The sequence below is a fragment of the Chlamydotis macqueenii genome, chromosome 24, assembly GCF_036417535.1.
Source record: "Chlamydotis macqueenii isolate bChlMac1 chromosome 24, bChlMac1.mat, whole genome shotgun sequence".
NCBI classification, from domain to species: domain Eukaryota; kingdom Metazoa; phylum Chordata; class Aves; order Otidiformes; family Otididae; genus Chlamydotis; species Chlamydotis macqueenii.
This window is the reverse complement of record NC_141579.1, coordinates 2,334,111-2,347,406: the sequence shown is the minus strand read 5'-3', so window position 1 is coordinate 2,347,406 and position 13,296 is coordinate 2,334,111. Positions and strand designations below refer to the sequence as shown.

The 13,296-nt window shown below is 50.2% G+C and overlaps 1 protein-coding gene across 6 annotated transcripts in view; it reads right to left on the bottom strand.

The window, feature by feature from the left end:
* Positions 1-103: 103 nt before the first annotated feature.
* Positions 104-13,296, bottom strand: part of B3GAT1 (beta-1,3-glucuronyltransferase 1) — a 35,001-nt gene continuing 21,808 nt past the window's right edge. For 4 of the 6 annotated variants that reach the window (XM_086766090.1, XM_086766088.1, XM_086766092.1 and 1 more), the window contains 4 exons: positions 11,367-11,875; positions 8,854-9,150; positions 3,654-3,771; positions 104-2,435 (listed from right to left, as the gene is read on the bottom strand). In XM_086766090.1, coding sequence (XP_086622216.1) covers positions 3,685-3,771; positions 8,854-9,150; positions 11,367-11,875 — 893 coding nt within the window. In that variant the 3' untranslated portion in view covers positions 104-2,435; positions 3,654-3,684. The remainder of the gene's footprint in view (positions 2,436-3,653; positions 3,772-8,853; positions 9,151-11,366; positions 11,876-13,296) is intronic. The other 2 variants (XM_086766089.1, XM_086766093.1) reach the window with 1 other exon arrangement.

Here is a 13,296-nt window from a genome sequence, read left to right as displayed (position 1 = left end):
AAGAAGTTGCTCAGCCCCTGCTTTCTGTTCCAGTAACCAGAGGATTCAAGCTATGAGAGAAACACCAAATGTGCACTGTCTCTGATAACGGAGTTGCGGGGTATTCTGGCTCTTAGAAACCATAATTTTATTTAACAAATTTTAAATACAGTTTGTTTAAAACTGAGAACAGACAGTGCAGCCGTAACACGCTCCCTCCTGGCCAGAGCTGGTCCGTATCTCTGCTCCCCAGGGCCGTGGTAGCCTCTGTGCCAGCTCGAAGGGCCCAATTTTGAGGAGAGTGAAGCATTTACGCAGGGTTATTTTCAGAACTCAAATCTTTTGCATTTTTCTGAAAGTTATTTCCTTCCAAGAAGGGAAGGTTACAACCCAGCAGGGACTGGAATTAAGATCAGTGAAACAAAACATGCAGCTAGGAGAGGACAGCAGTTGGGAACTAAATGGTATGAAAACTTTGTAGTCCTTTAAAAATCTCTTTGTCCACTTGAGGCTTTGCACACTGAAGTGAACGTGGAAGGCTAGTACAATAACAGGATAAATCTGCTTGAGTGCAGAGAGCTACTGGTTTAATATGAGATAACAACGCCCCTTCCCACGGAGCAGCCGGCGGCCGGTAGCATCAAACGCGTTCTCTCCAAGTGGTGCTTCAGCCAGCGCATCTGAAGGAACATTTCTGTAAAGGCTACATAGCAAGGCTTCTATGGCTGAGAAATAAAGAACACCTTTTCCCCAATGGTTTTGATATACAGTGGGAGAAAATAACTTTAAAATTGTTTTTTTTTTTTAAATATTAGGAAATACACAATGTCATTAGTCCAAGGGGAGACTTCTGCACTGTGAAGCTAACAATCAAATCTATCGCATTTTAATAGTTCTGAGTGTTAGGGCTAAAAATAACAAAGTCTATTTCCAGGACTACATTTTCCCTCAATTCAAAGGTAAAATTGTGCTTCAGACCTTTTTGAAAGAATTGGGACAGTGGGGGTTCATCAAAGCTTTGACAACAATGATGAAGGGGGAGGTAAGTTTTGGGGTTTTTTAAGGGGCTGGAGGTGGGGAGAAGGGGAATGCTGTACCTCAATTTCTTCCTCAGCAAGTTTGCCAATCTCAAATACAGAGTCAACCAGGATGGTAGCACCCAGGCTCCTCTTTTGCACCGCTCAGTCCTGCGCGTCTCGCTGAGAAGCAAAATACAGTTTGATCAGAGCAGACCCTTTCATCGGTGCTCTCCCAGGTCCTTCGATGTTACAGAACAGGGAAGAGGCAAGCAATGCTCTACACAGAGAGTTTTCCAACCTACCTCAAACCAGGTGCTGAAGAAACAGAGCACTAAGCACAGGATCCCCTTCGCAAGGGTGCTGCTCTGTCCATGAGAAGTTAACTCTCTAACTGCTCCAGCGTGGCTTTTCACGCCAGAAGCTCCGCAGTACAAGAGCGTGGCCCTGAAAAAAGGGGCTGGGGCTGAAGGATACATTCCAGTAGAATGGTAAATACACTACAGTCAGCTTTTATCTTTCAATCCCTAGTTTGAAGCAGTTTATTTTTTAAGAGTGGAAATTTGGCTTTGGGTAGGAGCACCCTTCAGAGAATCCCACGCCTAATGCTCATGTGAACCAAACCTGAGCTGAACAGAACCAGGACCAGAGCCTGGATGGAGAACTGTGGTGTACGGCCACAACAATCTCATTAAAACCCACTCCCAATTATTTTAGCGTGGATGACTAGAGCATCACGTGCTGTAAACGTAACTCCATCCAGGAACACAGAGGTATCTCAGAGTGCCCTCCAAACCATGAAAGTAATGAAGGGAAAAGAGAGGAAATACAAAGAGAACAGAGATAGTTAATGGGTTTGATCAAACCTGCCTTGCTTTTCACCCTCCCCCAGAACCTTCCTGTGTTGTGCAGCGTAACAAACACCGATTAAAGCAGGTTTAAAATTAAGGGCTCAGGTGCCATCTCAGAAGGCAGCTGTCCCCTCCACGGACGAAGAGCCGCTTGGGCTGTTGCACACATGGCCACAAGGTACGCGTGTCTCAGGAAAAACAAGTCAGCAGGGCCCAACGCGCTCCTGTGGGCATTCTCACCCTTGCCTTCAGGTCCTGTAAACCAGCCCCCCCAGTCTAGACCACCACTCCAGCTGGGCTGCGTCTTCAGTCCGTGGTGCCCTGCATGCGCTCCTCCCAAACCGAGCATCTCGCGAGGCAGCTGGTCTTGTACTGAAGCTGATGTCAGTTCTGTATTTTCTGTGCTTTTTCTCCACCTCCAGAGCATCTGGTTCTGCTCAGAGTCCAGGAGGAAGGGCAGGGGAATCCGGGCAGTTCATGTGTGCAGTGTAGCTTGTTTTCAGTAGGCTAAAACTCTTGGAAGTCAGCAGAGGTCCTGGCTACTGCATGGCTGGAGAGGAACCTTGCAGGCTGTGCGTGAAGAAATCTTCTGCAACAGAGACACAACCGGCATGTATATCGCCCTCCTGCCTCGCTGCAGTCAGCTGCCACCCCTTGGAACTAGCCCAAAACCCATCTCAGACTGCAGAGCTGTGAGTACTGCTGCTAGGCAACTGGGTGTTGGTGAAAAGCAGTTGTGACAGCGCCGAAGAGCTATGGCCTCTCCGCAAAGCCGCTATATATAGCGCAGATAATGTGCAGTGCAGGCTTTCCTCTGCTGTCCTGCCAAAGGCCGCCGCAGCAGGCAGGGCTCCGTCCAGCTAGCCTGAGGGAATGTGCTATAAGAGAGCTCGTTACTGTTAAAAATACACCGCTGCTGAGCAAACCTACCCCTTTCCTTTGCTGCTCGCTCTTCTCCGTATTCGAGAGGAAAAGAGGATGAGCAGCAACCCCCTCTCCCCTCCAGGCCTGGTTCTGCACTCCAGTTAAAGGGAGTTGTGCGTTTATTGTCTTCCCCATAATAATGAAACGCAGCAACACAGCCTGGACGCAGATACACGCAAACTGCACAACCTTCACTCTGGTACACCGACTGCAGAGCGCACGCTGGAAATATGGAGGGCTAAAATGCACCGGGGCGCTCAGGTAATTAAAGGCGAGGCACCGGGGCACGAACAAACGAGCAGGAGGTCAGCCACCAGCGCGTGGGTTCTTCCCTCCTTTCCACTGAGGGAGCACTACGTGCTCACCTCAGGTAAACGAACGCCTCGTGGGGTTCAGTCCACACCCTCTCTTACCTGTCACTGGCTTTGTGTGGCTTTGATGTGGATATAAATTAAACTCTTCCCTCAGTGAAAGCTTCTGCCTGACTTAAAAATGCTTTCACTGATATTGCCTTAGCTTTCCTCAGGTGTTTGCAGGCGGATGAATCCTCATCCTTCACCCCTGTGCTTTAGCAGCCTTCTTGGTTAGACAAGGGTTTGTTTTTCTAACAATGTAACTTCTGCCGAAACTCTCACTCCCTGGATTTCTCTTCTTCCCCCCAACCTCTCACCAGGTATTTCCCCTTTAGCAGCTTGTCTTAAAGATAAAAAAGAAAGATTAACTAATGGTCTCAAGGAATTTTGCAGTAAGGGAAGGTCAGAGATGTGAAGAATGGAAATCAGAAAGCACATTCAAACGAGCTCCTAACTTTTTCCTGTCATTATCTAGCATTTTCCTTTTTCACTGTTCCTCCTCATTACTGTTCAAAAAGGCGAGCTCTTACCTGGTGTTGGTCTCCGCTCAGCCATGCTCAGTCAGATTTCCACATTGGGATCTGTGAATCCTTTCTTTCCCTCATTCACCAGCACAGGCTTTTCTGTCCTCGTATGCCAGACTAAAACCTGAAGAGGCCAAGAGAAGTCATTAGCTGCGTCTCTTCCCTGCACTAACAAATATTCTTGCGCATTAAATCAATAGTGCACTTTAACCATCTACCCCGGCGCCTAATGGCGCGTTCACAGCCGAAAGGAGGCTTGCATAAAACTTCGTTTAGGCAGGCAAAACGCACAGCGCGCAGAAATTACCCGTTTTACAGTGTCCTGTCTTGGGACATTAACCTGCTCCTTCCACGTAGTTATCAACCCCCTTCCTCGAAAGGCTCATCAACCTTCGCAACGAGGTAAGGCTGTTCCTTCACAACCGGAGAACCACACGCGTGTTTCCCCCCAGACCAAGCTCCTTACTCTGGTTCTTGGTCATCACTGTACTAACACCCTTGGCCAGGGTGGAGTTATTTGCCAGGCTCACAGTGGAAATGCAAATTCCTGCCACCCTCACTGTGACCCCGCGATGGAGGGAAGAGGCAGTTACACCAACTGCCACCAGCTGCTCCGGTCGGCACCGCTGCCTTTGGCTGGGGGAAACATTAAAATGCATTTTTCAGCGGGTCTCTGAAAACCCACTATCGGAGGGAAGACATCAGTCTGCTCTCTGACCTCACTATCACTCCTTTTTGACTTTTAAATGCTTTTAAGACCCTAAAAAGATGTGAGAGCAGCACTGATCTGAGCCGTACTTACTGCTCCAGGCTGTACGCAGCCTTTTCGTAGCCCAGCAAGCGTTGGTCTCCCACACCACCTCAGAAGCCCCACAACACATTTCCTCCGAAACGCTGGCCCCACGCTGCCATCCACTACTCTGCACCGCTACAATACGTTGTATTTAAAGCCCCTCTCCAACTTGCTTAAAACAGGACTGAAGCTTCTACTAAAAGCTTCCCTCAGTCTTAGCAGTGAAGTTTAATATAGATCAACATCTGTGGAGGAGTCCTGGAAAAAACATACATTGAAGAGGTGGCCTAACATTTTTGGAGAGGGGGGCGTATTATAGGTAAATAGTCTCTACCAGCTGTGCCATGCTGCTGGCACAGACAGCTCTGGAAGCTGTTTAAAACACTCGCCCCTCACCAGACTGCTTTGCTCCTAGAACCTGAATGGCTGGGAGCAGCTTTATTCCTTCAGAGCCGCAGCTTCCTGCTTCCCTTCCCCTGTTTGCGTTGCTATTTCCTACCTTGCGGGGGTTTCCCTCCTGTTGCCATGACAATACTCTGCACGTTTAACCCAAGCATCCGCAAACCATTTCGTACCCAGTCCCTGCTTTTCTGAAAAACCAGGGCACGTTGTATCTCTGAAGGACGAACAAAGAACTTCTCAAACCCTTCTGGTTAAACAGGAGCACCCCCACCTTCCCAAGAAGCTGTTTGACCAAATCTGCCTCTGATGTGAGCAGTCACCTCCTGCGCGGGGCTTAAATCTCTCCTGCTAGTAATACGAAGGCAGTAGAGACCAACTGCTGTCTGGAGAGGGTCCAAAAAACCATTTCATCCCTCCCCTAGAGCCACTTCAGAGCCCGCTCGTCACAGTTAGCCTTTGTTACAGTCCTGCTCGCCCACCGCAGCAACGGTGCGGCAATTACCGCGTTACTCACCCAGGAAAAGGCGAAACCAGCCGGCTCTGTACAAGTGGCTCTCAATGGCCACGCAAGCGTCAGTTACAGGCTCCTCATCCAGCACACAGAACCTACAAACCTGAACGCAGTCCAGGTGCTAGAAAAACCTTACAGCCAGTTCTCCTGGCCGGTGGGAGCAGGTAAGAGCTCTTCCCACTGCTGACACGGGAACACTCAACCCCGCCGAAGGCCAAGGGCTGTGTGCTGCCCGGAGCAGGACTCGCACTTACACAGCTCCAACTACGTACTCCATAAGCAGAAGACCACAACTTACACATTATTAGCTTTTCTTTAAACTGGATCCCACTTCTGCGTTGTTAAAGCCAAGTGCCAAAAAAGATACTTACATTAAATTAACTAAAACGGACCAGTTTTGAGAGGCTGTGGCTTCATACAGCAGCTTCGGCCATTTCCCACCCTCTATTCTTTAACGTGGGAGGGAGATCACAGAAACACCTGCTTTTCCTCTCAGCCAATTGCTTGATTTTTTTCCACAGGCAATGTGTTTGTTTTATGCTTCAGGGAAGCTCTGGCTTGTGCAAAAAGCAGAGCTTGCAGGGGAATAAACAGCAAAGGGGACAAAGTATCTCCCTTTCCCCGAACAGTGGTCACCTGAGGGAGTCCACTTTAAAATGCCCTCTACTACTGCAAAACCCTTCCAATCATTTCCAGCCTTGCCATTCAGAATCACAGCACCCAAAACAGATCTGAGAGACTGCAAGGATTCATCTCCATAGCGGACTTTTTCATTGTCTTCTAACAGGAAATTAAAAAGCAAACAGGCAGGTCAACATAGAGTTAGGGGGGTCACAGGATTTCAAGCACACGGACCCCTTTCCGAGGGTTTCGGTAACTGTTACGTGAAATGGAGATTACACAATGTGAAGAAAAAGAGACACCAAGCCAAAATGACAGATTTGCTTCCTCTCAGCTTGTGCTAAACCAAATTTCTGCAGGCTCTCTCAGGCACCATGGAGGCCCTCTTCTCCCAAAAGCACATCCATTGGTATAAAACAACAAAGATTGCTTCTCTGTAACTGTAACTCTTGTTTTTCTCTGTCGAGCTTCCAGCTGTGGTACAGGGGATGGCACTGGCACAGCAGGTCTGGTGACTACTCAGGACAAGACAACGCCAAAAGAACTCTCAAAGTTCTGCATGTCTGTCATAAAAATTAACAGCTCGAGCACTGGTGTCTTCACTGGCGTGTGTGGGAAGCTTAACCAACAAAGCGCCGCCTCATTTCCAGTGCCCTTCTATTTTGCAGTCTGTCCTCTTGTGCCAGCCCACGCTGAGGATTTTTCAATAGCTGGGGCCACTAAAAGCCTCTCTCTTTTAAGGGCTCCCTAGTTGAGCACGCTGCAGCTTGTTTCTCAGATGTTAATAGAAACTGGGAAGCAGAATATGTCCCAGTTACACCTACTTCATGTGAATGCAGAACCTCAGAGCTCTACGCTGTGTCAGTGGCTTGAAAAGAGCACGGTTTGCTTTGGGGGTGTACGGGGGGAAACGCAGAAGCAGCAGAACACAGAAATACACAGCACGCTCGTTTCCTTACAACTCCAGTCTAAACCAACCCTTCCCTCCGGATAAGGAGGGATAACTCTCTTCTTTCTCCTCAGCAATTAATAGTGCCTTCCTTAGTTTTCTCCTTCATTTTCAAAGAAAACAAGCAGGATATACGTCTTTGGCCAAAGCTGAAGCTTTTTGCAGGAGTGTGCATTTGTGGGCTGAATTCTGCTAAACATTACAAACACCAGCCCTGCACACAGGGAAGGCAGCATTTTTGCAGAACAGATGTCTGTGCTTATCTTACACACTTCTCTGATCCCTCCGTAATGACTCTATCTGAGCACGTCATAATTTTTAATGCAAATCTCACTGCAAAGCAGGAGTATGGTTATGCTGAACAGAAGCAAACTGTGGCAACTGCTGGGAGCACACCAGCACAATGAGAAAAAAAAAGCCTGTGCTTTGACCTCAGGGAAAGAGGACCCCAGCCCACAGCCTACTTTTGTCCTCCTCTGCTGCTCCCCTGGGCTCTCCTCCTCGTCAAACGGGTAAGCAAAGCAGCAACTGGGAAACGGAGGCTGCTGGCATCAGCTGAACGCAGAAAGGCGACGCTGAACCTGCAAAGCTGCACTCAGAGTTTGCCAGCAGCAGACAGCATTCAATTCACAACAAGGACCCTTGTAAGATCTCCACAGCCTAGCCAAAAAAAAAGAAATGCAGTCTGCTTCAAATCCTGGCCAGCAATCCCTGCTTCCTCTCCGTCTCTGACCTGCAGCTCCCGTGGGACAGCACTGACACTGCAGCCTGTCTGGCAGCACCATTTTTTTCCCCTCCTGCCTGGAATCAACCTTTGCTTTCCTCTCCTTCCTCCCTGTGTTGCTCCACAACCACTATTTCCTATCTCCAGCTTTTAACACAGCTTCTTTCCAATAGTTGCTTACTGCAGGGACAACAGAGCAAAGATTGCACAACTGGCCATGGAATAAACACCTTTAATCTTCCGTACACCCCTCCAAGAGCCACCTGCGCACTTCCCCTGGCCTGTTGGAAACACACTGATTTCCAGCCAGCGCGTTCTTGTTAGCTAGTGTGGCATGCAGTGCCCAAGAACAGAGATCTAATTTCAATCCAATCTCTTTTCCCATCCTTGGGAGACCATCTGTGTTATTCATCCCAGCGCTGGACAGCCATAGCCACGGACATGTAGATTTTAAAAAAAGAGGCACAGCGGGTAGCAGATGATAAATAGTTACTCCTCTCCCTCAGCTCCTGTCCCTTATTCCTGGACTCCTTGCCTGGGTACTGCTAAATATCGAGATCCTTCTTTTTTCCATGGCTGTGGGAGGTGGAGCAGTGCAGATGGAAAGCAAAGACAAAGGTTATTATTCAAAATTTTTTCCTATCCCAAAAAAAGGATGGAGACTTGGGTCCAGTTCTGGGTCTGTTGGCAGTGACAGCTCATTTGTTAAAAAAGAAAAATGACCCTGGGATAATTAAGCAACTCCCTAGATCAGACTGGGGGTGCCTATTACAGACAAAGGTACGAAAGCACTGCACAGGGGTCTGTGATCTCCGAGGGACCCCCTCCACGCCCGTGGTGCCCAGCAGGCCCACCCACAAAGCTTTCACAAGCAGTTGGCAGCACCTCTGCTGCTGACGTGCCATGACTGATGCCTGTCACGCTAACCAGCATTGTCTCATTGTATCTCGCACACTCCCTGTCATTCCAGATAGATATCCATCTGCTGTCTCTCATCTTAGACTGGGAAGTTTTTAGGGTAAGAACCATCACTGCGTTTGGAGTTTCTAGGTTATTTAGCACAGAAGGGTCCTGCTGCGTGACCTGGTGGCTCCTAGGCAACGTGTACAGTCAAATAACTAGCAGAGGCCAGGTGACGGAACGATGGGGCTGAATGGGTTTTTCTCCTACCTCTGGATCCTCACAACCCACGTACGAGGACCGTACCTTAGTGCAATTCGCGGCTTTCGGCTCAAGGTCATTCAAGGTCACTAGTTCCCGCAGCAGGCTGCTCTCCTGGTAGCCCCCCTTCACCCCTCGCAGTTTGAAGTAAGCCTGAGATCGCTGGAGAATCAGTCTGAGGTTCACGGCAAACCCCGCCATGTCGATAGCGAAGGGGCGATGGGGGTCGAACACCGTTTTCCAGCCGTAGACCTTCCCCGCAGCGTTCACTTTGGGTGACTCGTAGCGCAAGCCGCCGACGAAGGCTACTGGCCACACGGACACCTTTCTGGTGCTGCGCATCTGGAGGCAAGGGAAGAGAAGGATGTGACTTCCAACATACAAACCGGTACCCCAGCAGAACCTTGTTCGCTGTCCTGCAGGAGACGAACGTCCCTGAGCTTCTCCCCAAACCCTAGAGCCAAGAGACCGCGTTAGGTTCCCTCGGACAAAGCCGCAGAGCTCCTTACTCACCCGTACGAGGACGCGCATCCCAGTTTGGAAAGTGGCACTGAAAACAAAGCTGCCAATAATAAATGTCACCGAAATTTAAGAGTGGTTTCTCGTCCAAAGGTCTTTGGAGCTGTGGGGCATCAGTCACACGGACAGCTGGGGAAATCAGGACACAGAGGAGGGAAGCACCTTGAAAGGCAGGAATGGGGTGTCTGGGAAGAAAGGTGCTTCCTCTGAAAGCTAAGGAGTTTGAGCCGTGATCTCAACCCATGAGCTGCAGTAAGGCTAAAAGCACCTTTAGAGTGAGGCCCCCACAACCTCAGGGACAGCCCAGAGACGCAGCCTCTCCACAAACTCCCAGCACGGACGGTGCCTTGTAGCTCCTGCTACCCAGCGGAACGATGTTGGATGCCTCTACTCCCTGTAGAGTCAACAGAAATCGACAGGAGCCATCAGGGGACACTTCAGATGCCCGCGCTTGCCAACACAGATGATTTGAATGCCAGTCTGTCCGCTCGCTCGCCAGCACCCTTGTCCTGCTCTGCTGGCAGGCTCGGCCTCGTGTTCTGCTCTCACCCCAGTCTCTTAGATGAGGGATCTCCCAGAGCTAATCTCATCACTGCTAATTACTGCAAACGAGACCAGAAGAGCTCTGGCACTTGCCCTTCTGCATTATACGCATGCTAACAGCAGCCTCTGCCCACAGGGAACAATAGTGCGCGTCTTCGGCATTTCGCAGCACATGCCATTGGCTCCATCGACCCCAACTGCAGCTACATTTCAGAGAGGAGCAGCCTCTACGAGCGAACAAAGGAAGCCTTTCTGCTTTATTAACGTGCAGCGTCTGTCTCAGGATGCTGCCAGAACCAGCCTCAAAGGGGACTGTGGAAGAAAGACATTCAAGTCTGAATTTGCTTTCAGCTTTAAAAAATGTACATATTCCCGTGGCTATCCAAGCTCAAGTGAATGCTGTCAGGGAAGGGAAAGGAGCGAATAAATAGGAGAACTCTGGTATGAAAACTGGCAACTGGTGTGGAAGGAGACAGTCCTCCTGTCTTGCCCCTTGCTGCAAGGGCTCCCTTGCAGGAGAATGAGGGAACCAGGAATTTCTGAGCTGGCAGCCAGGTGAGGTGCAGCGTACCTGGCACTGTGAGGCCATTGCACACCTGCAGACAGGGAAAGGCACTGGAGTTCATTTAAAGCTTCAGTAGGAGTGGGACAAACAAAGCACATGGGAACCTTCCCCCGCTCAAGCCTGACAGGATTGTCAGGACATGCTGAAATCCAGCCTGCCATCACAGCTCCTGCAGCAGCACACTTCCAGGCCGAGAGCACAGAGCATCTCCAAACAAGATGTCCTGCAAGCGCTGTGACTGCGCTGACACCACTCCGGCGTAACTCCAAAATGGCACTGCTACCTCAGCCGGGGATCTGTGCAGAGCAGGTGCCAGGCTCTTGACAGCTACAGAATTTAACCAGTGGACACTCTGGGACGAGAGCAAACGAAAGGCAAACAGCACGCAAGGAAGAGAAACCCCAGGGACTCCTCAAACAAGAACAAACATGAATTAACAGCCAGCCGAGTGCGATACACAGAGCTGGTGAGGAAAGGCGGATAAGGTCGGATTAGGAACCTGCCACATATCTCAGCGTGGGGCACGGAAGGAGGACGGCTGAGGTTTCTTCTGCTAGGCACGTGCTTCTGCGCAGGCACGGCGGAGAGCAGGCAATATTCCAACCCTAACAAGGCTCCCCACAGGGGAAGGCAGCTCCTCATTAGCTTCCTTTCCAGTAAAACCTGTCTGCCTCCGATCACACGTCACAGGATAAACTGGGATTCCCATTACTTTGCACATGATGCCTTTGACCGGGAAACGCAGCGCAGTAACCAAATCCCAGAGAGAACTCCAGGACAGCTGCCGTGGAACCACTACAGAGATAAGATTGATTCAGAGCTCCACAGAGGATGCACACAGCATCTCCTCCCCTCAGCACACAGCATCTTTTACACCCCACACGCTGCTCTGCTCTGTTGAGCCCACTGGGAGCCCCAAGCAGGGTCTTACCTCCTCAAAGAGCTCCAGGCTGTACGTGTTGTCATCATCAGCAAAGTAAACAATCCCAGGCTGGCTGTTATTTTTGTTAAAGGTCTCTCTCAGCCATCTCAGGGCAAGGTTCCTCTGCATGGTGCCCCGGGGAATGCGGGGATCCCTCATGTCTCCCCGCAGCTTGTAGTTGCGGGGTGTCTCCACATTGAGGTGGGTGTAGTTAAGCCCCGTGTCCCGCAGCAGCCGGGTGATGAGAGGCGTGCGGCGCTGGGAGTCCTCCACCAGGATCCAGTGCAGGTTTGGCACGTGCAGGAGGGTGTTGGCCAGGCGCGTCAGCTCTGCCTTCTGTACGGGTCGGCTGTAGGTGGGTGTAATGACGTGGATGGTGGGAAGGGTGTCTGACCACGGGGGTGGGCGGGTATAAACATATTCTGTCCTCACCACCTCCACAATGTCCCGGTCCGATAAGCAGTATTCCTTGGAGTCCAAGCCTGCAGCAAGATCACGCCGGGAGTCACCACCATCATCTGAGCAAGAGTACGAGAGAGAAGAAAAAGTCGCACGGACTCTGTTCCTCCAACACCCCCCGACTGACCCGGGAGGCTGCCTGCTCATAGCTGGTCACCCTCACGGTTTCAGAGGAAAGGAAACAAGCTCAGATGGAGGCTTTAATAAATAAGTACACAAATAAATACAGGAATCAGGGACAAACACATATGAGAAGAGAAGTTTCTGCTGTTAGAAAAACCAGCACCAAACAAGGCCTGACAAACCAGGACAATGCTGCAGCTGAGTGCTCAGAATAAGCAACTTCAAAAAGCACCCAGAAGAGACAGGCTTGTACAGCAGTTAGATCTAGGTAAAGAAAATAGCAACACAGATCGACGACCTGTTGTTCCTGAAGAGCTCCGGCGCCCTGGCACCATGCTCAGTGGGACAGGACTGACGGCGCTGCACTCGAGCACTGCAGCACCCGGACTGGGAGGCAGGGAACTGATGGAAAATAGAGGCAGCGACGATCCCCTGGCAGCATCATCCGGCCAGGACACTGCGGTACCTCGCTGCTCCCCTGACAAGCCTGGCATGGGGCACAGAGAAGCAGGGAAAGACAGTCTTCAAATCCAGAAATGGAGAATAGAAATTAAAGCCTGTAACTGTAGGCTTTTTCCTGCACAGACTTTCACCTGCCTCGGACTAACCTCTCTCAAAAAGACCCCACCAAGCTCTGAACACAGCAGCCCACTCCGTAGCGTGGATGTGAACAATGAAGAGCATATATATAGGATACGCTGATTCAAACATATAAAATCCTTGCAAAGAGAGACTTGTTCACAACCAGCTCAAGGAAAAAAAAAAATTGTTCATACACCTGTCACTTTTCCAGGGTGCGACTTCCACACCTTCGTACCACTGCAGACCAGCAGGAATACCACGGTCTACAGGTAGGAACTGGGGGAGATGAAGGGGCACCTCCATTCAGGATACAAGCCAGCTGCTCTCTACTGGGCACGTAATACTTTGAGCTACAGATTTTACAAAACCAGCTACTACCAGGAACTTCAGATGAGAAAGAACAGGAAGAGACAGTGATTAGATCTGAGCCAGCAGGGTACTACCCGTGGTTTTTCATAGCACGTTACTCTTCCAGCAGCACAGGCTTTGATAGCAGCCCTGAACCGAAGGAAGGCCTCGTACTCCATGGCACTGACGGAGGGAGTGGGGGGAGACAGGGACAAGGCGTCCCACATGTGTTGGTATCAGGTCCTATACAAGGCAAAGCACAGCAGCATCGCATAGCAGAGCTCTCTGAAATCACACAACACTGGAATCCATTCAAAAATAAATTTGCAAAACGCATTGGACACGGACACAAATGTAATTAGCCAGGACGGTGCTGGAGAGCGTTCGCAAACCCCGGCAGGTCAGCCCCTCAGCTGTAAATCCTGGC